Below are 25,754 nucleotides of genomic sequence, written 5' to 3' on the forward strand. Positions count from 1 at the left end.
GGCAGGTCTCCAGGATGCAGCTGTAGTGGGAACTTTAGTACCCCAACAAGCCTACATTTAAGAACACCATGTGCATCACTTTAAAAATCTCTCCCTCAGTTCTGCCCAGATAACCTCATTACTGACAAACAAAGAAAATCAGGACTCCAAGCACTCCTTTGACAGCATCTCTGCCATTCTCTGTGCATCAGATTAATTATATTCCTCTTTTGTAGTTGTAGTTTAAGGCAGAGAATCCAGCACTAACCGCCTGTAAAAGCTGAGCGTGTGCCCTTGTAGGTTGGATGTGTCATCTGCAAATCAGCCCAGACACCAGCACACTCACACACACACACACTGATAGAGACTGGCTATAGGTCTGATTTGTCATCCTCTTCTGACTCAGAGGGGCACACACACACACACACACACACACACACACACACTCACATAAAAAGAGACAGTGTGTGAGTCTCCTGTGCTGTGTTGTGACTCAGTATAGGTACAGTGTTTCGGAGGTGACTCCTGGATTATGCTGTTTCCATGTACTCTTACAATCTCCTTTCCAATAGAGTTGTAACTTCTGCATATCATTATTTTTTGTTGTTGAGCGTATATTTTGCTTAACAGTTATTAAAAAGCCTTAAACTGATATATAGGGATCGTTTTTGACTAATTGAGGTCATTTATCCTTTGGCCAGACATGAGATTCCTGTTTGACCAAAAATATATGTAAAACACTTTGGAAAAGTTGCATTTACTATTTTTCATTCCCTTTTTAAACTCGATTTAATAGTTTCATATTTCCAATTCAGGAAGTGATTAGTCCCAGAGTTTCACTAACCTTCGAAAAATGTCATTATCATGGTGTCCAACTGTGAGTTTTAGAGACTAGTGGTGTGATGCTGTTTGTTTCCACATTACAAGGATGGGGAAATTACTGAATTCTTGTCATTCTTGGCAAGAAAGTGGTGAGACTGAGCAATATTTCTCTACAAAAATACCATGTATTACTGACTTCAGTCTAAAAATAAAAGCATCAGCCTTCAAAAACCCATATAGGCCCATGTCGTATCTATACTATAGTTTTCAAGATTCTGTTGTATAAACCAACTGTGTAGCGAACGGATTGAGGTGAACTGGATTTTGGGTCATAATCTGATTTTTATTAGAGTGATATGGCGTCCAGAGGAAGGTTATTATTTCAGCTCAGCTCAGCACAGATGATTGTTGTAATTTGGTGTGTGTTCTTTGTCCTGTGCCAACTGTGTGAGATTTCCCCAAAGATTTATTTGATTTCATCCAGGCTGCATTTGTTTCTTTCTTTTTTCTAATGTGGTTATATAGTATATTGCTTTTCATCATGCGATATAACCAAAAGTGCTTTCCTGTGTCTTCATCTTATTTGGGAAGAACAACGTTTCTACGTGTAATTTAGTCAGAATGAATGAATTTTTAGTATTTACTTGATGCTGCCATGAGGTTTAATTAAAGGTCCAGTGTGTAAGATTTAGTAGCATCTAGCGGTGAAATTGCAGTTTGCAACCATCTGAATACCACTCGCCTCACTCTCCCCTTCCAAGCGTGTAGGAGAAAGGCCCTATCTAGAGCCAGTGTTTGGTTTGTTCCTTCTGGGCTACTGTAGAAACATGGCGGTGCAACATGGTGACCTCCGTGGAAGGGGACCCGCTCTGTCTGTAGATAAAAACGGCTCATTCTAAGGTAACGAAAACACAACGATTCTTATTTTCAGGTGATTATACACTAATGAAAACATACTTATAAATATTATATCCCATTTCTGCCAATAGCTCCTCCTAAATGTTACACACTGGAGTTTAAGTGTTTGATCAGACTCCAAGTCACATGTGTTGTTTGTATATTCACATGGGATGGCCCATTTTGATCATACCATAGTGACGATATCATACATGGATTAGACAAATTAAGAGAGAAACATCTTGCAATATAATTCAACTGACATGAAGTCTGAAGCAAACTCTCCCTCTATCTGATTAATGAATTAATTATAATTAATAATTAATCATAACAAATTTTTTATGAAAAACTGCATTCAAATAAATGGATGAACTGTCCTTTTTAAATGACCTTTGTGTCATGGACAGAAGCCAGCATCCTGAACTCCTCAGTGCGAGCAGTGTGGATTTATTTAAGCAGGAATTCTGGAAGTAAGACGAGGATTAAATTCAACTCAAAACAAGTGCAGCAGGATAAATCTTAGGCATGATTCATTACTGTGCCTCCAGTGAATCAATTTTTGACAGCTGACATGATGTGGATGTCAACACATGACTTTGTCTTTTTTAAGCCTTTGCATATAACTGCTTCAACCATGTTAAACTCTACTTCTTCATCTGAGAAGGTTCTTTTTCAGATCAGGTTCAATGAAATGAACGCTGACCAGTGTTTATCGAATGTCTCCGTCAATTTGTCCAGTTCCAATCTAGAGTCCGCTTTCACTTGCACGTTACTGTCTGATGGTGACGGGGGTTAGAGATAGTGGCAGAGTAAGAGGAGTGGCAGGTACAAGGGTGTGTGCTCAGAGGTTTATCCTGAAAAGCTCATCCTGTCCATCAGTGTGGCCTTTCCTCTCAGGAGCTGACACAACACCATAAAACCCTCAGCAACGCTGCCTTGACTCCACACCCAATCCGTCCTGAATGAATGTGACCCACAAAACACACACAAATACCTGGAGTGTGTCAGAGATCCTGTCTGTGTCTTCTAACTACTGCCAGGCTGCTGGGTTTGGTCATCCTAGACTTTCATATTTTAGGAAATATGATCCCTATATACAATATATTCCCACTTGTACGCTTGTGTGGCTTTTTGCATGTGTGTTTAAAGATAGATTTATCTCTCTTCATCTCTTTCATCTCTTCACAGATGAAACATTGTTAGATCACACATTCACTCATTCACACACATAACAGAACCCTTTAGATATTTTATGTCTTTGTGAAACATCCTGTTGATGAAGTAGAATCCCAGCTATGTGCATTTCTAAACTTGGTAATCAGTTCCTTTATAGCAGCAGCTGCTACACACTGTAAAGCCACATAAGGACCTTTCCACACCCGTTAACTCCTTCCTTGCATTACACACCAAATTCCTTTCTCTCAAAGATGCTCTGACAGAGGGAATCCCAGATTCCCAGCCCTGACCCCTGAAATTCCCGGTCATGGCCGCCTGTCATCCATGCATTGTAGAGCTGTGGCGTTCAAGGCTTTAGGTTTCACATCATCACCACCGCCCCACACACACAGACAGACACATTCTCCCCATCCTGAAGCTTCCCTCAAAGCTCTGTGTGCTGTTTACGTCTAGGTCTTTGAAGCCGGAGCCATAGATCGGCATGCTCAGTAAGCATTCTGTGTTGAAATGGGTAATGTGAGAAAGGCCAACCTGCTCCAGAGGGTGGACTATTTTTCTACCCAGGCTCTTTTCTACCCAGTTGTCATTTCCTCCAGCTGCCCCTTTAGAGAGCTGAGAATCTGAGATCATCGCTCTTTCACTTCCAGCCATGCCGACGGCTGATGGAGTAAGGAAGGAAGTCAGGAAGTTAAGTTAGGATGTAAGGAAGAAAGGAAAGGTAGAAAAATGGCTAATGGATCCTGCATTCCTTTACATTTTTTCCATCTTAACATGAAATTAAGCTTGAAGTGGTTATTGTGTGCATCAAACTAGGGGACTTTCAAACAATGCTGAGAGTCTTGATGTGGTGAATTAACAGCACTGGTTATTTATGAGCAAACAGAGGGAGGTATTATTAAGGCAGTGGTTTATGTGTGCGTCAGCAGAACTCCTGCAGCTTTGGTACAGTCTGGAGGTGGTTTAATCTGTCACAAGAGCGCTGGGACTAATTAACAACAGGCATTGTCTGACCACACACCAAATAACATGGATAATCCTTTCTCATAATGACACAGATGCCTGGTGTTAGGGGAGGCAGTTTAGGTTTGGAAACCACCGCTCATAATAAGAATTTGGAATTTGTTGAATTTGGATTTTCCATTTTAACATAACAAATAGTTTTCTACATTTAAGTCTGCTTTGAAACTAGAATCAACTGATGGATAATTGTCTGAATCTATCTTTTTCACCTCACTAGCGTGTGTTTTCATTTCTTGTGTCTCTATCAGTAACCTGACCCCCGACTATCAGCGAGCTGAATGTCACATGGGGAGCTCAGTGCTGTGATAACCTCCTGCTGACACCACTCTGTTGACTTTACCTTTAACCTGCTACATCACCAAGCTTTTCAGACAAAGCTGTCTGTGTTTGTGGTGATAAAAGGAAAAGAACATTGTCATCTTTGTTCATTAATAACAAATAATGCAATGCAAGTGACGTGACAACTTTTTTCATGGAGAGAACATGTTAATTAGTGAGCTTTAGATTTTGTTACCTTTAGAGAGAGCAAGGCTAGCTGGTTCCCCTTGTTTCCAGCCTTTGTGCTAAGCTAAGCTGCAGCTGGCTATAGCCTTATTTTTACCGTAAAGATGCAAGAGTGGTATCAATCTTCTCATCTAACTCGATTAGAGCGAATTAGCGCATTTCCTAAAATAGTCAAATGAACTATTCCTTTAATAGCTGGCCTTCACTGACAACCAGCCTGATTCTGGTTTGCAAACCCCATTAGTTACACTCCCTCCAGTCTCTCATTGTGTTCGACAGAAGAACGTCACATAATGTTATATGTTCACAAGACACACCTCATAAAAAGATACTAGTAATATTCAATGTACTCTCCAACACCCATCCTTCCTGCCCTCCCCCTGTGTGTGTGTGTGTGTGTGTGTATCTCTATCAGGGCAGTCCTGGGTGTGTAATTCGCTGAAATATAAATCACCTTAGAGCACTTCGGCGAATCACACTTTTTTTGCTATCTCAACATGGCTATGATGAAAGAAAACAACTCAGCCATTGTCTTCTAAATCTGTGAATTTAGCGTGAGTTTAGTGAGTTCTATGAGTTACGGCTGGACTTATAAAAGCAATAGCTCATGGTCTGATTTACTCGGTTCAGTGTAAGAACAACAGGGACATAGAAGAGTACAAGTGGCATATTTGTTCAAGGGATTTAAGAAAAAAAACAACTATTTGAGAGAAGGGAGCTGTTTATTTTCATTTTTAATCTAGTATGCAAACACTTTTATTAATTAAATAAGTTAAAGGAATAGTTTGGCATTTTGGGAAATATGCTTATTCGCTTTCTTACCGAGAGTTAGATGAGCCGATTGATACCACTCTCACATCTGTACGGCAAATATGTAGCTGGAGCCAGGAGGTGGTTAGCTTAGTTTAGCACAAAGACAGGAAATAAGGGGAAACAGCTAGCTTGGCTCTGTCCAAAGGTAACAAAATCCATTTACCAGCACCTCTAAAACTCACTAATTAACGTGCTATATAACTTGTACAAAACCCGAAGTGTAAAATATACCCAAAGTGTATTTGTGCGTCAGTATTCTTACGCAGAGAAAATTTATCTGTTCTCTATCTGTTAAGCAGCTGTTTATCACTGCTTACCCTTCACACAATAAATGTCTGTTGGCTTTCACCTTGGCTGCGCTACCTGACAGACACTGTGAGCTGGTAATGAGTGTAGCTTAAATCCTCTCAGTTCAGAGATCTCGCCTGGCAGTTTAATAACAGCCAACCTGTGATTACTGCTCCCAGCCCAGATGTTGACTTTCCTTTTTTAGCCCCCTATGATTACTGCGCACAGAGGCAGCCTATTACGGGATGGAGCATGTGTGTCTCTACACACACTTGCTTGTATATTATATTTTCCTATGTGTGTAAGTTGAACACATCGCAACAACCACAAGGGATTATAGCCTAAATTAAAACACATTTTAAAAACTGTAAAATTGTTAACTCTCTCATGATGAGGTTACTGCTACAGTTGTAATTTCAGGACTAATTGCAGGACGAACACCCAGCCAGGCGTAAGTACACATCCCACACTGCATGAGCCTTGACTACTATGGCCTGAAGAGTCTCACTGGCACCTTGGTGCTTAACAGAAGCAAACAACACAGCATGGCACAATCCACAGTCATGACCTGTTAGCTTTCCCATCCACTCCCAGACTGTTTTATTAGACATGAGTGTGTGTGGTTTGACCTGAGGTTGTTTGTAGGATCATGCTCTGAAATACTGAGACTCACATGAGGAGGAATGTTCCGTGTTTTCAAGACTCTACATATGTTTATCTCTCCCACTTGAACCCAACCTTCCTTCACATCCTCATCCTCAGACAGAATGTAAAAACACTCCACATTTCCCCAGCAAGAGAGAAATAGTAGTCTTAGTCTTTGTTCCGCCATTCCTGGATGGAGGCACTGCAGCACTGTTTGTGTTGTTTGTATTTAAATGTTTTGTGGTGTGTTTCTTTTGCACTTTGTCGCGATACTTTTGATGTTTTGTGTGAAGCACTTTGAATTGCCTTGTTACAAATGCTGCACAACCTCATACATATCTCCAATATAATATGTGATGTGTGTTTTGGGCACAGTTACATCATCCTGACTACCGATGCTCCCTCCCTCCCTACCATTATAAATGATCCATATAAATGATGAGCTTTAAATGTGATGTGTGGTGGAGACTGTTGTGAGAGTACTGGAAGTGGTTGCATTATTTTCATCATTCATCTTTTTCATTATCGATTAATCTGCCGACTCGTTTTTTTAATCATTGTATGTTTGGCATTTTCCTTAACTCAATAAATTAATCGAGTATTTAAAAAAGCTGCAGATTCATTTTCTGTCGATCAGTGAATTGACTGACTAATCGTTTTAGGTCTGTGTGTGTGTGTAAATGTATTGTATTTAATATGTATTAATGTATATAAGTATTTGAGAAGCTGTAACAGGCAAGTCAGTGACTTAAATGAATAATCAACATTGTCAAAGATTCATTTTTTGTCATTAATTAATCTATAATTTGTGTCAGCAATAGAACACATGTCCAAAATTATAAACTGTGTAAGACAGGAGGATTCCCATGAGCCGTAATAATCAATCTGGGACAGTTTGAGGTATGAGCGAAGGTCAAAGGCAACGTAACAGGAGCCAGGTCACCAAGTGATGACTCCACTCAACCTTAACAAACACCACCCCACTGGCCGAGCCCCAGATGTCTCACACAGTCAAACACACGCATCCTCTCCCGGTCTCTGACGGTCCTGACTGAGCTGCATTCCTGAAATATCTCTGGGATTCCTGCTGTGTGACCTCGTAACAGTCCACAGATGAGTACAGAGAGGGCTAGATATGTTGATGACTCACGTGGCTCTGTAGATACTGTATTCTCAACTCATGAAGCTTAGCTGACAATCCAATCCAACATGCAGTAATCATATCATTTGTTGCCTCTTCGTCTCCAAACCCGAAACTCACACTCCAAACCCATTTTGTTGTTAGAAAAAGTGCCATAACCCTGAGCACAGGATTATACTGATACTGATACTTTCACTGTAGAACAGTAGTGGAAGGAAAATATGTTCACACAGGATAAGGATGTAAAGCAGGAGTCTGTGGCAGAGTGTCAGGTCTCTTCTTTCTGTTGTGCTTCTGAAGACATAATTTGTTATGCAAATCCTCTTCAATATACTCATTAGCAACATTAGCAGATTAGCCACATCAGCTGATGATAGGGGAGGGGCTTTTACACCCCCCACACACACACACACACACACACTTAACCCTACATTACATATATTTGCTTGATGAATGCTGTGACTCAGTCGTTCCATTTAGTATGTTAATGAAAATAGCTTAAAGGACAGTGATGACAACAAACTGCTGCTGCCTTGCATGTGTTTGATTTCCATTAACCTAGTGACACAGTTGCATTTATAACTTCATCATTTTCAGACCTTCTGCTTTAACAAAAACAGTTGCTGAATATGAAAGTGAAGCATGGGTTGCCTCACAGCATTAACCGATGAGACCGCTGCCTCCAGGCCACCCTGATTTAAGTCTGTTTATAGCTTCCACAGCAGGGGGTGGTTCACACAGGATTCAAGAACAGTTGATGAACTGCACCCTTTTTTCACCCTTTTTCCGCTCACTCCCCCTCCACCACAGATTGGGGGAAGCCCTGTTCCCCATGGGACGCCTCCTCCTCCATTAGCTAATTTCTGATCAGCTGCTCCCTCCATCATTAATTCATACGTCTTGCAGCACAGATGCTGAAGGTTGCCTTTAATCATCTGATTTCTCCCCTCGGTCACACACACCTTGCCCTTCCCCGCCCTCACCCCATGCTGGCTGCGGGCACCGGCTGCACTGTGTGCAGCAGGCAGATGCTACAGTGGCAACGAGGAAACAAAGAAACAAGAAAATGAAAAAGGGGCATGTAGAAGCACACTTGTATTAAATCACCATTAGTTATTCTTTATTTATTCTTTATATTGCTCCGTAATTATTTACAGCGTGATGAGCCTGATGACAATGGTCTGGTGGTTACAGAAGCTAGCATATTGCCAGAGGGCTGCATGACTGAATCCCTGGAAAATGTGTGCAAGAAATTTCCCTTAATAACCACTGAAGAGCTCTTGAGAATGGCACTTAACCCCTGATTGGCTCAGTGGAGCTGCTCAGTAGAACCACAGGAAAAAAATTTAATTCCACTTTTTTTGTCACATAACATATGAACACATTTTAACTCCATATATTAATTTCCATATATTTAAAAAAAACTCTCAACATCCTGACAAAGACCAAGCTGAGTCAAAATGTTGCTGCAATAAAATAATAAAGAACTGTCTTTCTGTGTTTGTGTTGGGAAATTATATCCAGTAACTTTCAGCTGAGGTTTTGCTGTTTGTAGGATGCACAGTTTTTGCCCCACTGGAAAGCTTTGTGACCAAAGACCCAGAGGGACCTTTGCCCAGATTCCCCTCACAGCTGCACTTGTTTAATCTCACCAGCTACTTGGCGGATTCCTCCTAATTCCACTCACTCAGCATTCAGGAGATTTGATTATAATCCCTGAATTTGGCTATGCTCCCTTTTGATGGACAAAGCAATAAACTCCTGCATTGTTACCTGTTGTTTTTGTTCTGGACTGCACATCTGTCCAGCCACCAGAAGTGAGATTACAAAGGGTTACTGACTCGGCCTTATGCCTCTCTATTGTTATGATAATGCTGTTACGTCTTGGGATTTGAGGAGGTGTAAATGGAGGGCTGGACCATGGTCCTCTATATAAAGACAATATGTGTTTTTGAACATCTGCTCCTAAATGATATGTAGTAGGTTACTGAGAACTTGGAGTTTAGACCGATCTTAGACAAACACAAATAGAAAACAAATGATCATGAAAAACATCATGAATGAACTCATGAAAGCGAGGGAATTTGAGAGGGTGAAAGCAGCAACAGCTAGAGTTTCTTTTGGACGAATATGTTCGTTCCTGTGTTACCTCTGTCCTCCTCCACGTCTGTGCACAACAAATGAGATGCCTGTCAGGAATCCAGCTGGATGTGCTCATCTCTCAGCCAGGCATCGGTCCTGGCCAGCAGTCAGCCCTACCTGCAGCACCAACAGCCGTTCACTGCTGTCCGCTGGGCGGGCGTTCACTCACCGCTCCTTGAAACCGCACTATGATCCAAGAAATTGGCTTATCATAACTAATTGTTCAACTGTGTCCAAGTCAGGATGAGTTAATTAGCTTTCTTTTGTTCTGGCTGATCCGATCACCTGATACCGCCTGTGCTCATGCTGTGCAAGACAGCAGAGAAAAAGCCATGGCACCTTGTTCTGTGTATGCCCTTAAATATTTAAGGCTCATTCATTAGCAAATCTCTGAGCTGGATGTCATTATACAAGCTGCAGAAACTCAAGCCTCCATCATTCAGCCTGAGTGGCTTCTGTGTCAGAAAGCATGATGGGGCGGCGGCGTGCGGCCTGTTTTGGTGGATCGGATTACTATTGTCAGCCAGTTCAGCCTCAACTGAACCGGAATATTTCCGCCTGGTTAACTTCTGAGCTCTCAGTCAGAGGTGGTTGCCTTTGTCCTGACTTAGTGACGGTGCTCCTGAGGATGGAGGGGACAAGGGGGAGGAGTTTTGGTGAGACCATCTGTTGCTGAAACAATTCATCTCTACTTTATACCCTCCAGCTTCAGACTCTTTAGACACCCACACGCTCACATACAAAGACGCACACAAATGGACAAACACATCTGGTGTTGGCTTTCTTGAGCCCTCGAGTCACTGGAGAACCCCACCACTTCTACCAACTTAAATTTTACTGGCTGATAGTCATCCAGACAAATCCCTGTGTTTATTTAAGGCAGACCTAAATGTCAAAATGTTGCCAGGATAGTTTGACCATTCCCCACAGCTAATAGTCTTTATTGCTGACTCCTGACATTTTGGATGAACTTTTACTTTGAGACTAAGATGAAGCCTCCTCATTCTGTGATGGCTTGTGGTAGAGTTAAAGTCTTATAAATGTAAACTGAAAAGACAAAGCAAGTCCTTGCATGCATTAAAGGTGCAACATTAGAGGGGGTAAGGGATATTAGAGAACATTGGGTTGCCGGGGTTGTTCTTAACTGACTGCCTTTCAAGTTTATCAAAAGTTTATTTTTTGTTTAAAGTTTCTTTTGTTAAATTTTCTCCCTTTTAATTTAATAATACGTAAGTATTTTTGCATGTAGTACAATGTTAAAATGAATAAAAACTGAAATGACAAAAAAGATATGTGAGCTATAAATGACTAAATAAATAAAATCTGATACATGTGCAAAATAAAGACTAAGTAGTACAGCTTTTTATTTGTTTTTATCTGACTACTGATGTAGCTTTGATTATAGTGCCTGGTGGGCAGTTCTCCAGAGAGCAAGTCACTCTGCACCGACGCTGGTGTAGCAAGCCAAGACAGAATTAGCATCTTTATGGGCCAGCTTGTTGCTGACTTTTGGTTTACCATATAGTGTTGACTCATTTAATTAAGCAGTTATTATGTTGATTATTGGGTCTCTTAATGCCACTTTAAAAACTAGAACTATGTGCAATGAGCGTGCTCTGTGGAGAGTTTTATTTTTCTTTATCTTCAATTTGCGAAAGTCTTTGCTCATGTGAATGGAAAACCTCTGAGACTCTGACTCAGCAACTAAACCATTCAAGTCAAGTTCTTGGAAAATTGTTCTTTTAATATTTGCGTCACTGGAATTGAAGCAACATCGGCATGTGGTGTAGAAACACACAGTATTATGAGCCATCCCACTGCTTTCCATGTCACAGCTTGCCTGCTGTCTTGTTCTGTGTAACATGTCATGGAATCTACCTTTTGTTACAACCTACTCCCTACATGTTTCTGTACTTTGTCAGTTCCACAGTTGCAGTACAGCAGAGTACAAACAGCCTCTACAAGACGACAAGAGTACCAGCAATATTCTGCTGAATTCAAGTCCCTGTGATTTCCAGTTACATAACAGCAACTGATCTTCTTAAATCTATAGAGTAAACACTATTAATCTCCTCACTGGACCTCAGCGAACTCACGTGAAGCAGCTTTTCCTCCCATGCATGCCAGACTGGTACCAGGCAGACACAGTCGGTCACTGGTATGGAAGTCACCAATTGTCTCATATTAATTGGAAACTGTTCATGTGTACCTCATTAGTACCTCTTTTATATTTATGTTCTGATGTTTGTGTTTGTCTGCCTCTTTTTCCAGACAATGGGGGCGAATTATCAGGTGCTTCCTCCCCCAGCCTCTTCCTAATTTACACAACCCCCTTCATCCCACTCACCAATGTCCCCCCGTGGTTTGAGAGAGCCACATTTAGCTGCGGTCCATTAGCCGGAGACCACTCATCACTCTGAGCTGTTGAGCAAGTTCATTTAATGGACTATAATAATTAATTATTGACCTCATCTTTGTCTCTGTGATTCACTGTTACAAGCAGAATGCATTTCACGTAAATATCTACTGTATTAAACAAAAGCATCTCGATCATCTTTGTTCTGACCCTGGTGGCAAACACATTTGTGCTCCATGAATGAGAGTGTGAGTGCACACGTGGCAGCCTGTTGTTAATAGTTAATGAGGATTGATGTCTGGAAGTGGTGACCTTGTATAAGGTTTCCTTGTGGAATCCATGCATATTGATCTCTTCACTTTTATGCTCTGCTGGACACACAATTCCCTTTTGCTCCGTGTTTTCCCTGGCCACCTCAATGGTGGAACTTCTGATGATTAATGGTGTTTCGTTGGTCAAATACATCTAACTCTCTGCAAGAAAGCAAATAAGTGTATTTCCCAAAATGTAAAATGTTCCTTTAAAGGTCACAGGTTCACCATCAGATGGTTTTCGATAATTTATGTTGTTTAACCAAAGGCCACATTTGTTATTTTTGACCGTGACAAATGTGGATTCAGTCATCCTAAAAGATTTAGAATCTAGACCGCACAGGCATTCATTCTCATCCACTACAGTCATTAAAACGCAGCCGGTTCTATAAATGTATCTTCCACCACTGTAAGGAAATGACAGTCCGTCTGAGCAATCAGCCTCAGATTCCTGTTATTGCTCCTGGTTACTGAGCTGCTAACAAACATGTCTGGGAAGGTCAGTGACTTCACATAGATACACAAACACAGGAGACCGGGCCGCCCCAATCAGCTGTAGTGCTGGTGTTAATGTCCGTCTGGAACCAGGATCTATTCTGGGACTATGGCAAGAAGTGTGTTGTTTGCCTGATTCAATAATAGAACAGAAGAAAGGATGGTGGGCATAGAAACATTTGTATTGATTGAAATGCTCATTTGGGGTCATATTCTTCTATTTTATGGTGTAAAGTAGTCCCCACAACCAAAGACTGAAAGCCTTTTTAACAGTTTTACTGAGTGCGCACGACTCTGAGTGGTAGTTTTAGTTTCTGACACACCCTCTGCAAGCAGGCCTGGCAAACAACTTTTCTCTACTAAAAGGCAATGACAATTTAATAAGAGGATAACTGAGTTTGGTGTGGTGAGGGAGTGGCTATGTGGCAGAGAGTGGTGAGCAATGCTGAGAAAAAAGAGAAAACTGGGAAAAAGACAGTGAAGGAAGAAAACCAGAAGGTGTAATCCCTGCTTTTCTAGAATAATCTCTGCTGTCTCTTCTGACTGAGCCGCAATTACTCACCTGGCACATTCATATTACACCTAAATGGCCAGGAATATTTCTTTAACGTATTTCTGGGTTGAACTTTGCCTTTCCTTGCTCTCTGGTAATAGTCTACATAAGCGACAAGCACATCTGCTAAGTTCCTAAAATGTGATTGTAATGCAAATATCCAGTATTTTCTTCATTAAACAGATGACTCCAGTATGAGCCCTAAGTCCAGATGCTAATGGTGTTTTTCTGGCTATTGTGTTGCAGGGGGCCCGAGTCTGGCTAAGACACAAAGAACAGCTCCTCCCCTCTACCGTCAGCTCCTGCGATGATTCATCCCTGGTCCTCACCACCAACTATGGGAAGGTAAGAAGACTTCTTTTTCCCTGCTGCAGCATTAATGCTGCCAATGATTCACTTTAAAACATCCCAAACTCTCATCTGTCCAGTGTGTCTGCACCATTAGGCATTTTTCATTGGTTTAACGATTCAGGCACTGTGTTTTGATTGTTCCCACATGATTTTATAAACCCCTTAAAGGTTCAGTATGTAACATTTAGGAGGAGCTATTGGCAGAAATGGAATATAATATTTATAGTATAGTATAAGTATGTTTTAATTAGTTTATTATCACCTGAAAATAAGAATAGTTGTGTTTTAGAATAAGCCATTTATATCTACATACAGAGCAGGTCCCCTTCCACGTGGGCCGCCATGTTGCACCGCCATGTTTTTACAGTAGCCCATAATGGACAAACCAAACATTGTCTCTAGATAGGGCCCTTCGCGTTTTTTGCGAGTTTCGCGGCCACTGTAGTTTCTCCTACATTCTTGGAAGGGGAGGGTGATGCAAGCAGTATTCAAATGGTTGCAAACTGCAATTTCACCGCTAGATGCCTCTAAATCCTAAACACTGGACCCTTAAAGCCAAGAAAAAAAGTCAACACTTAAGCATTCAAGTCATATCAATACATTTACAGGCTTTAACTGGTATAATGTACATGTAAACCCTCCCCTCATCTTTCAGCTGTAATTTACAAGGTTGTATTATAACTCTGGAGGGGAGTGGCCCAGTGTGTATGTGAGAAGGTTAATTGTTTGCACATGTGTTTCATGTCAGGGCTCAGTGGTGGGATCAACACCTTTTGTCATAAAGTAAGAATGACAGGAATGGACTCCTTGTGTCAAGTCATTGGCCTGAGCTTATCTGTTTGGCAGTGCATGGTGGTCTTTGTGTCTGGAGGAAATCCTGTTCGAGAGAGAGAGGCAGAGAGAGAGAGATTGAGAGAGAGAGAGAGGGGTGGTGATGGACGGTTAAAAAATAGTTTCTCATTCAAATGTCTGTGGGTCAGAGGGTGTATATCGAAAATGAGCTTCCAGTACCACTTTTATCTTGTGGAATACCTTTGTACTGACCAACCCCTTATGAGTAGTGCATGTGATCGTCCATTAGCTCCATTTGTTTCACTGACTGTCCAAAGTCAGCTGCAGATCTTTGGTCAGGTCAGGGCCTAGGGAAAGAACAGGCTAGAGCCCAAGGACTGACTCTGTCTGCAGAATCTCACAGACTCACATGGCCATCATCTTAACCACAAGCCAAAGCCCTGTGTTATTCCTTCACTGGAGTCCTTGAAGGTTCATATAAAGAAGGGTGACGTATGACTATGAAGGAAAGGTCGATGATACTATTTATGTTTGTCCCAACAATTTACTGCTGGACATGTTACCTTAGCAATCAGTGAAGTCTGCATGTGCCACAAGTGATCAAGCACACAAATGAGCAACTACACAGAGGTTGGTCCTGAGGGTATGTGGGTTGTGCATGGCTTGCTGAGCTAATGCTCTCTGTGGATTTTCCTGGACCCAGAGCATGTTGGTGCGTTAAAGGTATAAAGCAATAAAAGATGTGAGAGAGGGAACATATGAACTCATTTATGTGCCCTAATCCTGAGCATATTTGTTTGATGTTTCTGTGGTCAACGGCAGGGATTCTTGTAGTGTAAGAAGTCAACCATGTGTTGTCAAAGGGGCAGGGATGACTGACCGATGGAAACATCTATTACAGCTAGGATAGATTCACAGCACCAGGTCAGAAGTTGAGAAATGAATCAGACCCCACTTCTTCAGGGAATACCACAGGGTGTTGTTCTCAGTCCAGAAACATTTCACCACCCTCAGTGGGATTAAAAAAAAAACTTTTGCTTAACATGACGTCACTTTTTTTGTGACTGGGAGTAGGATCATGTCGTTGCAGCTGAAGTGAAGGTGGACTGTCTCATATGATCTTCACATGAGCTCAGGATGTGTTTGGTCATCAGGCCAGGCATATGGATGATTTATCTGTGTCCGAGACTCTGCAGCCAGAATGACAGGAATGTGAGACTGAAGAAAAGACCGTCTCCACCTTCAGGATCGCTGGCTGACCTTGTGTGATGCCCTGTTACTGGATGACATATCTGCTGAGGTTTATTTGCATTTCCTGATTCAGTCATAATCTTTATTTAACCCAGCTTCTCAAGTGTAGTGTCTGTCTTTGTCTGTGTCCTGGTGTCTTTGCACCCATGTGGAGTGTCAGAGGTGGTTTGGTAAATGTATCCTGGCAGCATTTTCCCCTCGGGGGGGAGGGATATACCATTATCCATTGCTTCAGTGCTTACACTAAGGTGCAGCTCCCTGCCTGAGTGCTCAGCTTGCAGACTCAAGAACCACCATGCCTCGGCTTTAACGGGCTGACCTGGCTTCTGTCACATTAACCATCATATCGGCATTCATCACTGTCTCATCCCCAGTACACCACAGACCTGAGTAGACTAGTAAGATACAGCAGACACACTGAAGCTGAGAGATAAATGTCTTGTGGCTTTGTGTGTGTTTCAGTGCATGGATCCATCTGTGTGTGTGTGTGTGTGTGTGTTGTGACCAGATGGCACCAGCTGGATTAACAGTGTGTGAGTTATCCCCAGAGGGACGCACATGTAAAGAAAAGCAGGAAGAGGCTCTGTCACCTGAACTAAATTGCTGGTGATGTCATCTTACGAAACAATAAATTGAGATTGAACTGTTAGTCGATGTGTTTTCCATTTTTATGCATTAATCATTTGACACATACAGTACATAATATTGCTGAAGCTCTTATTTTGTATCTGTTTTCAGCTAAAGCAAACACAGCAAGATTCTGACCAGACATTCTTCTGTAATTAATGTAGAGCAGTGAACAAGGCGATTAATCTATTAGTCGTTCGACAGAAAAATAATCTGCAACTATTGATAATCGATTCATCATTTAAGTCATTTTTCAAGCAAAAATGCCAGAAATACCCCTTGTTACCACATTAGTTTATTGCAACTAGCCCCTCTCCTAATTTGGTTTTAGTTCTTATGTTCTTGTCATTTTGTGCACAAAAAATATTAACCCAGTAAACAAAGCCTTTCTTTTACTCTTTGGGCAGATGCTTTTCTTTCAACAATTTGTCTTTGGACTGAGTGAAAGAGAAGTGTGATTTCTGAAGTTGTCCACGGCCTGTAGCCATACAGTCTCTGAGGTTTAAAATAGGTCATTGATGGCCCCTCAGTCTTTTCTGGATTATTGGTCAATGGAGCCATTATGTGAGCCTTTATGTGAGTGATGTGTATTCACAAGTGTTCTCACAGAAATAAAATTCTCACACAAACATTATTGTGAGCATCTGCGTGTGTGTAGTGAACAGATATTTTTAGGATTTGGGTTTGCTGTATGCCATGTTAGGGAATATCAATATGATAATAATGTAAAACTCTCTCTGTGTTATTTGTTTTCACAATTTTCACCATTAATACGCCTACCCCCCCCCCGGGTCAGGGTGGGATCCCCTTCAGCAGATGGAATCACCGTAAGACAGAGGGAGAGAGAAAGAGAGTCAGACAGAGTTAAAAAAAAAAGAAAAAAAGGGGGAGGCAGAAACAGACAGTGATAAACAAGACAGTGTTTGTGTCCACGAGCCTGTGATTTTGTATCTGCCCATGTGTCGTTTCTAAAGGCTAAAATATATCTGCCAGTAAAAGTCCACTGAGGCACAGAGCCTGACGCCGCCTATATGTGAATATTCATTAGAGCTGGGCGAACAAAGCAGCAGCAGGGTGTGGTTTCAGCGTGGAGGAAACAAAAGGAATGAGCGTTACAGCTGCAAGAAAGTTTAAAATTCAGATGGTTGCTATAGTCAGGAAAACTGTTCCCAGTATTTGGTCTGTATCATTTTGGTGAGACTTTGCATTTCGTCTGAGTTTGATACATTTTAATTCATGAGAAGGCATATTTTCTGTATAAAGAATAAAAACTGAAAACAAAGAATTCAGCATTTCATAATTTATCGCAACTCACTTAATAGTAGGGCTGCAAGTAATGTTATTTTCACTATCTATTCATCTGCAATTATTTTCTCAATTAATAGATCAATTGTTTGGTCAATGAAATTGTCACAAAATTCAGAAAAATGCCCCTCACAATCATCAAATTGCTTGTTTTGTCCGACCAACAGTCCAAAACTTAAAGATATTCAGTTTACTGTCACATACGACTAATAAGAGCGGCAAAGACTCACAACTGAGAAGCTAGAACAAGAGAATGGTAGATATATTTGCATGAAAAATGACTTAAACAATAAATGATCAAAATAGTTGCTGATTATTTTTCTGTTAATCAACTAATCAATTAATCAACTATTTGTTTCAGATCTACTATACTAATTGTGCTGAAAATATTTTATTTTCTATTTAATCTTTGAAATTTCACTCAGTGTAAAATACTGTATATCTCATGCATAATTACTTGTTCATTGATTTCTACTATGAAATACAAGATAAATGGATTAGATTCACCACAAGGTATCTACCACATACCTTCTGTTTGCTGTTCTGAGTATACATCAGCAGACCAGACTGCTGTGCAAAATTTTGTGGGGTTTTGGCTGTCTCTCCGGGCTCAGTTGCTTAAATAGCTTCATCACAAAAATCCAAGACTCAAAGAAAGATATGAATTTTCTATCAGCAAAAGTTTCAATCAGCACTGAGGTTTTCAGTGATGTACTAGCGTCAAAACCAGGCTCCATTTGGAAAGGATTGATTTGTGCAGGGAACATAGTTACTAATCAATCACGAGTCACTTGTTGTAATAAGTGGCATGAAATTATCTCGGGCCATCATTACACCACTCAGATCATTAATGATGATCTCATGATGCTGCACTCCCACGTGTCAGCCACGTCAATCATTGCAATAACTGTCTGACATGCACTGACTGAGTGAAATAATCACTGTAATTATATCTCAAAATATATTATATTTGCTTTGTGAGTTTTGATGATCAATTCAGAGCAAATTCATAGATCCACACTGTGATTTCATTTGTTTTTTGGAAGCTGAAAATCAAGAACTGTAGACACACAGTGTTACATCACTGTACTGTCAGGGTATGACTGCTCTACAGCTCCTGTAGGAAAAATGTTCCAGTATGTCTAATTGTTATAATGGACACTAACAGAACATTATTGCACCTCCTATGGACTGAAATGGAAATAGTAAAGACTATTAGTCTGTGTCTAGACCTTATCTGCTCTCGTGTTCTGTCTTAGTTTCCTTTTAGCCGTATCCACAGGGTGTTGTTAAATCAGTAAATTATTTGGACAAATTTATGAAGACGTGCATAAATATTGATGAGAAACACTATGGCTGTTAGGAGAGGCAGACAGAGCTCAGTGACTTATCTCACAGGAATAAAACCAACAACGAAACCAAACAATAAAAGACCACAGAGGGGCAAAACAGAGGTATGTGAAACATCTTTTAATGCTGGAAACTCCAGCTCAGTTTTCTCTGAGCATCTCTGGCATCTTTTCAGGCATGAAAAAGTCCCAGAGGCCTGCTGCTGTGATATCTGAACAGTGAATTATCTAAAGAAGATCAAAAACAAAGGTCACCTAAAATGATGTAGAGACAGACAAACAACATGTACACTGTATCTGCACACACACATATGCTGTACATGCACACGCATAAACAAGAGACAATTCCTCTCTTGTGTGTTATATATTTTTCTGGAGGAGTAGTAAGGGTGCTTTCCAAGTACGTAGCTCATTGTGAGTTTGGCTAAAGCAGCTATATTTATTTTCCCCCGGTGAAACTTGAGGTCCTCACTGCGATCGAGAGTGTAACATGGACCTGTAGCCTCTCCTAGTTGTTTATCCTGTATTATCTTTGCTCCCGGCCACCTCAGTGTAACTTTGAACTTCTTTATTGTCGGACTCAGTGTCAGCCAAAAGTGAACTCAGACCTGGGAGGCTGCTCATATTTTCAATTTTACAGCACATCGTTGTTAATTAAATGAAAGGATGAAGAATTGAAAATGCTTATAATCATGTTCAGTTCATAGAGAGTGTATTATCAAGTGCACTGTAATACCATGTCCAACAAAGGCTAACAGCTGCATCTGCTTATCTTTTTAAAGTGACACAATGTAACTTTTGGATGAAGAAATAACACATTCCTCCTCTTACAAATGAAAAGTTGAATTCATGAGCAAAAAAACCCCACGCTTACTAAAGGCAGTACACTCAGGGGTTCTGTTGCTACAGCCTCTCTTGGTCTGGTGTGGCCACTAGCTTATGGTGGCTAATGTTAGCTAATTTATCAAACTTCAGATAGATATTGCTGTGCTATGACTCTTCTCTACTCGTGCTACATTTTAGGATTTACCATTTTATAGTAAGTGCCAGCAAAGTGACATAGTCTCGCTTTAAAGATCAACCATCATAAGCAGAATCCCATAGATGCTTTTAATTGATATTCTATCTTTATATCGTTTTTATTTATTTTTGCAGTTGCACTTTTCGATTTTTTTGTCAGATAACATGCCGATTCGTTTCACTCTCACTCATTATTAAATATGTAGAATATGGTTCTGTATGACGACACTTTAGGCAGTAATCCACTGGAGCCCAGGTGTTGATACTGACATCAATCACTTTGAGTGAATGATGTAATTGAACGTAAAATGATAATGCTGATTAAGGATTTAAAACAAGTGAAAAGCCTGTTTGATTTATTAGTCAGTTAGGCCCTGCCTGGTGAATCAATTTGCCGGAGAGGAGAGGGTGGGGTTAAAGCCGAATGTTTAGGGACATCTGGCTGTATGTGCAAGCTTCTGCTCGATAGATGACATCATTGCACATGCTGCTTTTCTCCCTAAGGTCTTCACCCTTTCACAAACCTTAATACCATAACAACATGTAGCAACCCACTGATGACTGCATTGTTTTTGTGCTGTTGCCTCAGCATACTCCCGTTCTCTAATGGCCATCTAAAGCTGAAAATGGACATGGCTGCCAGACCAGAGTCAGTTAATCATTTCACATACTTAGAAAGCTTTTTCCACACTTTTATACAGATTCACATTGGTTAATGCATTGCATAAAGATGAAAAAGATGGAATCCACACATACTTATCAGTGCAATGATTTATAAACACAGTCAGCCTTTCAACAATGCAATCTCCTTCAGAGCTTTCCATATCTGTAATGTATAGAATGAGACACAGGTGCACTCTAACATAAAGTATTGTTTCTTCAGTCACATGTTTTATCTTTATAGGAATATATAGCATATGTTTACCCTATCAAATCATTGCATTGGGACAAGTCCATGAGAAGAAGAGTTTTCATGATACATAACAGCTTGACTGTAACTGTGTGTAAAGGTGTCACTTGTAGTGACCAGCCCACAGAGAATTATCACCACACTCTGTAGTTCCCCTTAGCTTTACAGAGCTTTTTAGCATCTTCCAGCTTATTGTTTTGGTTTTACAGCTGTCAACTTTACTGTTTTGCTTTAATCCCACCTCTCTTGTCAACCCCTTTTATTTAGCCGCTGCAGGCAGCTGTTTTCAGCATAAAAGCTCTGATAAACCCACTGTACGCCACCTGCTCAGCACCAAAAGTTAGACAAACAAAGTTAGCGACAAGCTGGTGAACATAGCGGAGCATTTAGCAGCTAAAAAGTCAGATATTTCCCTCAGGAGTTGGTAGAGACCAAAAAACAGAGCTAAAAGGAGAGTGAATGTTGGACTTAACATTCGTTAGTTGACCAGAAACACAACTCTAAATGAATGATAATGTTGCTTGGTATCTGCTGGATGTGTAAATATGAAACTGTTTGTTACCATGTCAACTTTACAAGGCAATAATATGTCAATGGTGTGTTTACAGCTTGTTCCACTGCCTCAAAATGGCCCAAAAAAATCAATGAATACTGCTTTACATTACATTACATTACTACTTAACATTATTTATCTGTTACAGAACATGTTTGGTATCTCAGATTCATTAGTTGTACCTTCAAAGAATCAATTAAACCCTTTCAAACCTTCATCTACACTCAATCAGCAGCCCCTCTGTGCTGACTCAGCAGTTCTGTGAAAACCAGTGTCTGCTCCCAACTGGGACACAACTGAATATGCCAGAAGAGCCAGCAGTAATGCACTGGGACACCGCAACCCCAGCTCCTTGTCCATCAGTATTGATCACAACACTACTTCCCATCAAGTGACCGACACATTTGTAGTCTGTCTGTTCTCTTATCTTATGTCTCTTCCATTAGAGTTGTGATAGCCAGAAAGTCTGCGAGACTCTCTGTGGATCTCTATTGGTTTATTAGACTGTTTTCCTGTTTCACTGCCACTATAGAGACACTGGTTCTTCTTATTCCATCCTTTGTCTTTCTCACTAGCTCCCTTTTGATCCATTTCAAGTCAAAACTCTAAAAATGTGCCTTGAATGTCAAGACAAGGACATCTCCAACTGTCACAATTACTCAACTGCTGCATCTAATCGGCCTTGTTGCAGGAATGTGACACAGTGAGAGACTTGTTGTACAGAGACTAAGAAGTGAATTTAACAAATCACAGAGAGAAGTCCGGGCTTGAGTTAGACGGGGGGTTCTTGACCTGTCAGGTATGCCAGCGGCAGGTACAGGCAAGCACACATCAGGGATTCAATGTGTCATTTTAACCTCAGTTATTCCTGTATCATCACTTGAATCTGCCTGTCATCCATGCGTGGATGTGCTCTATGGTCACAGTGGAAGACTAATGTTGTGCCACCAGTTTGATTCAGATCTGTGTAAACTTGTCTACCTACGAGTGCTGTTCAAACCCTGAGGCTGTAGAAAGTGTAGATAGATACTGAAAGTGAGCATAAAGTTGTTGCTTCTGTAATATTATTTATATTCGGTGCAGTTAACCTTGACAGTAGTGTATTGTTGTGTCGATTAATCGATTAGTCGATTGTCAACAATTTTGATAATTGAAGGGTTCCTGTAGTGTTTTGTAGTGGAGGGGAGCCACCTCATCCTAAAACAAAGACTACCTCTGCTAACATAAAAGATTAACACACAAATAAAATAGGGAAGAACAGCGGGGGCACTATATCACATGGCAATGGTCATATATTAAATGAGCGTGGCTGCTGTTTGGGCCGTCATCTACAATTACATTGATCACATGATGAGAGATGAGCGCCAGCGTCTGGGTGGCCCAAACAGTTTCTTGGTGGAAAGTCTGAATCGAGAAATCGTTTAAGTCATTTATCAATTCAAAATGCCAAACATTTACTGGTTCCAATCCTCAAATATCTGAGTATTTTTCTGTTTTATATGTCACTGAAAACTGAATATTTTGGGGTTTTGGACTGTGGGTCGGACAAAATAAGACATTTGATGACATCTTTTTGGGTTCTGGGAAATTGCGATGGTCTTTATTTCACTATTTTCTGACATTTTATAGACTAGACGATTAATTGGCTGAATCAATAATAAAATTTTAAAAAAGTTAGTGTTAGGTCTGCAAAGTTAGTTGCAGACCTAATGTATTCAGCTGTAATTGTATGCAGCAGGGTTGCAATTTAAAGTGAACTTAAATTGTGCCAATACTCAAAGTGCTTTTAAACAAGCCACGAGAGGCAGCAAAGACGTGCACATGCTTTTTTTGTGAACATGAATAATGGTTTGTATTACTTGATAGAAATTTGTACCCTCAAATTAATAATTCTTGCACATGATTCATGCCTCCCAAGTGCTGCATGCTATCCAGGCTGCCGGTTTAGATAACTTTTTAACCTTTTCCGAGATTGTGATCAAAATTTTGGATGTGTGTGTGTGTGTGTGTGTGTGTGTGTGTTGTTCCAGGTGATCTACCTACAGAAGGCGGAGCTGAACAGGGAGACGGTGTACCCGATGCATCCCAGCAGCATCCATGGAGTAGAGGACATGTCCACACTGGCAGAGCTGCATGAAGCGGCCATCATGCACAACCTTTTTCTGCGATACCAGAAAGACAACATCTATGTAAGGTCTTAATCTGTGAGCACATTTACCATGTACCACCATGAGGTACCTGGAATCTGTGGGTCCACTGTGTTGTTCAGTGGTATATTTTTCATTTTTATGGGAACTGGCAGCACAGCTAGACTGAGATCTAAAAGTGTAACAAAACTGTGTTTTAGGAGGCAAAAGCAATGCAACAACAAGATGTGATGTGTTTTGAATAAGGCGCACAACCCACATTCTCTCTCACACATTCTTGCTATTACTCTGCAATTACTACTTCAGTCACTCTCTTCAATGCATGAATAAGCTGCACAGCTGAATAAAACAAGGAAATAAACACTATTACTAACAGAAGACTGAAGATAAGGTTCTGATATCAAAAACTAAATAACAACACTTAGCAAAATACAGATAACTCCTGGAATACACTGAAAAGTATTCAGAGCTGGATTCTCCTTTAAGAATGCCAGATTTCAGATATGTTTGTCTGACCCTGCCTCGCTCCCAGGATTATTTTCACGGAAGCACTGAAGTCCTCTTGAAACACTACCCGGGCTTTATTAAAATAATCATTGCCCACAGACTCACGGTAACTATGTTTTTCGAAATCCTATCTCTTAATCTCATCTCAGAGGGTTTGCTCGGTCTGTCTACATGGCATCGCAGAACAATATCATTGTGGAAAGATGACCCACAAACACACTTTTGTGAGGCACTTTTCCCCAAAGCGCATTACCCGAGCAGGAGCAATGAATCCTAAAATATTCCCAGCCTCAGCGAAAACTAGGCCATATGCAGTAGTTTAAAAGTATTACTGACTACAGATACTGTGTCGGAGGAAGGAGACAGGCTGAATCTACTGAACTGATAGTGTTAATTGATTGTACTGTAGATCTTTTTTATCCTCCTCTCTCATCTCCTCTTTCTCCCTCGCACTTCTGTCTGCTTTTTCATTTCCCTCAGACCAACATTGGTTCGATCCTGGCAGCAGTAAATCCCTACAAGCAGATATCGGGCCTGTATGAATGCACTGCAGTTGATCTGTACAGCAAACACCAGATGGGGGAGCTGCCTCCTCATATCTTTGCGGTGGCCAACGAATGTTACCGCTGCCTGTGGAAGAGACACGACAGCCAGTGTGTCCTCATCAGGTGAGGACTGGGGAGACAATAACAGCTTCACTTCAAAATGCAGGATCCACATTTAATAAAAAAGACAAAGTGATTGGAAGCAGCATGAAACTAGTCATTATGAGTCCTCTCATGACTTTTGCTCACAAGACAGTTCTGGCTGTGAAAATGCACATATTGCATTTTGAAACTAAACTCCTCGTGGACATATTAGAAATAGATTTAACAGGTTTGATTAATCTACTTCTCTCTTTGTCTCCGTGTCCTCAGTGGGGAGAGTGGTGCTGGGAAGACGGAGAGCACCAAGCTGTTGCTGAAGTTTCTCTCAGTGATGAGTCAGAACTCAGCAGGTACTCCTCTGTCAGAGAGGACCACCAGGGTGGAGCAGGCTCTCGTCCAGAGCAGGTACTGTTTGAACCCCGACCTCTGACCTCTGAAGTCTGTTCATGTATAAGAGTCTTATTCAAGAATCACCACCTGCTATCTTGTGCCCTTTACATTTTAAAAGAGCGTTGTCTTTGTTATTATTTGTGGTATTTTGTATATGGTAACATGTTTAGCTTATTTGACTCATGAATCATAAACCATTGGTACTTTAAGGTATATTTTGTTGTTAGCTTATCTTTTATAGTCATGTTTTTTGTTTGTTTTTTTGATATGTTTGTTTATGTAATGGTTTTAGTAGTAAGCTGTGTTGAATCTTGTCATGTTTGTCTGGCACTGAGCTCACCAAGGCAAGTTTCTAACAACATTTGTTGTAATGCGTCTTGTTACTGTTGGATGTCATCCTTGTGATGTTGAAATGTATTTCTTTGCAATGATTAACGGAGTCTCCACCAAAATTGCAATCTCTAAGAAAATCACTAAAAAAATATTTTGACCATCATGTGGCACATAAATTCACAGATCAAAAACCACAGAATTTAAGTAATGAGGTAAAAGTGTTTACTTGTTTAGTGGCTCTTTGTGGCAACCAGCAATACTGATCAATGGCAAGGGAATCTCTTGTGTACTAAGTTCCATACAAATATCAATGGCTGTAAAAAAAATCTACATCTGGATCAACATCTTGATCAAAATACACAGTGATAGACAGACATGGGAAAATGTAAAAAAGGTTTCCTTAATAGAGGTTTGATTTGCTTGATTGCTT

General features: G+C 40.7%; 1 protein-coding gene across 1 annotated transcript in view; it reads left to right on the forward strand.

Moving 5' to 3' along the window:
• myo10l3 (myosin X, like 3) overlaps window positions 1–25,754 on the forward strand; it is a 60,657-nt gene that overhangs the window by 604 nt on the left and 34,299 nt on the right. The window contains exons 2-5 of the mRNA XM_044215810.1: window positions 13,389–13,487; window positions 23,331–23,489; window positions 24,435–24,622; window positions 24,872–25,006. Of these exons, the coding sequence (XP_044071745.1) occupies window positions 13,389–13,487; window positions 23,331–23,489; window positions 24,435–24,622; window positions 24,872–25,006 (581 nt within the window). The remainder of the gene's footprint in view (window positions 1–13,388; window positions 13,488–23,330; window positions 23,490–24,434; window positions 24,623–24,871; window positions 25,007–25,754) is intronic.

The sequence above is a fragment of the Siniperca chuatsi genome, linkage group LG12 (assembly GCF_020085105.1).
Source record: "Siniperca chuatsi isolate FFG_IHB_CAS linkage group LG12, ASM2008510v1, whole genome shotgun sequence".
NCBI lineage: Eukaryota > Metazoa > Chordata > Actinopteri > Centrarchiformes > Sinipercidae > Siniperca > Siniperca chuatsi.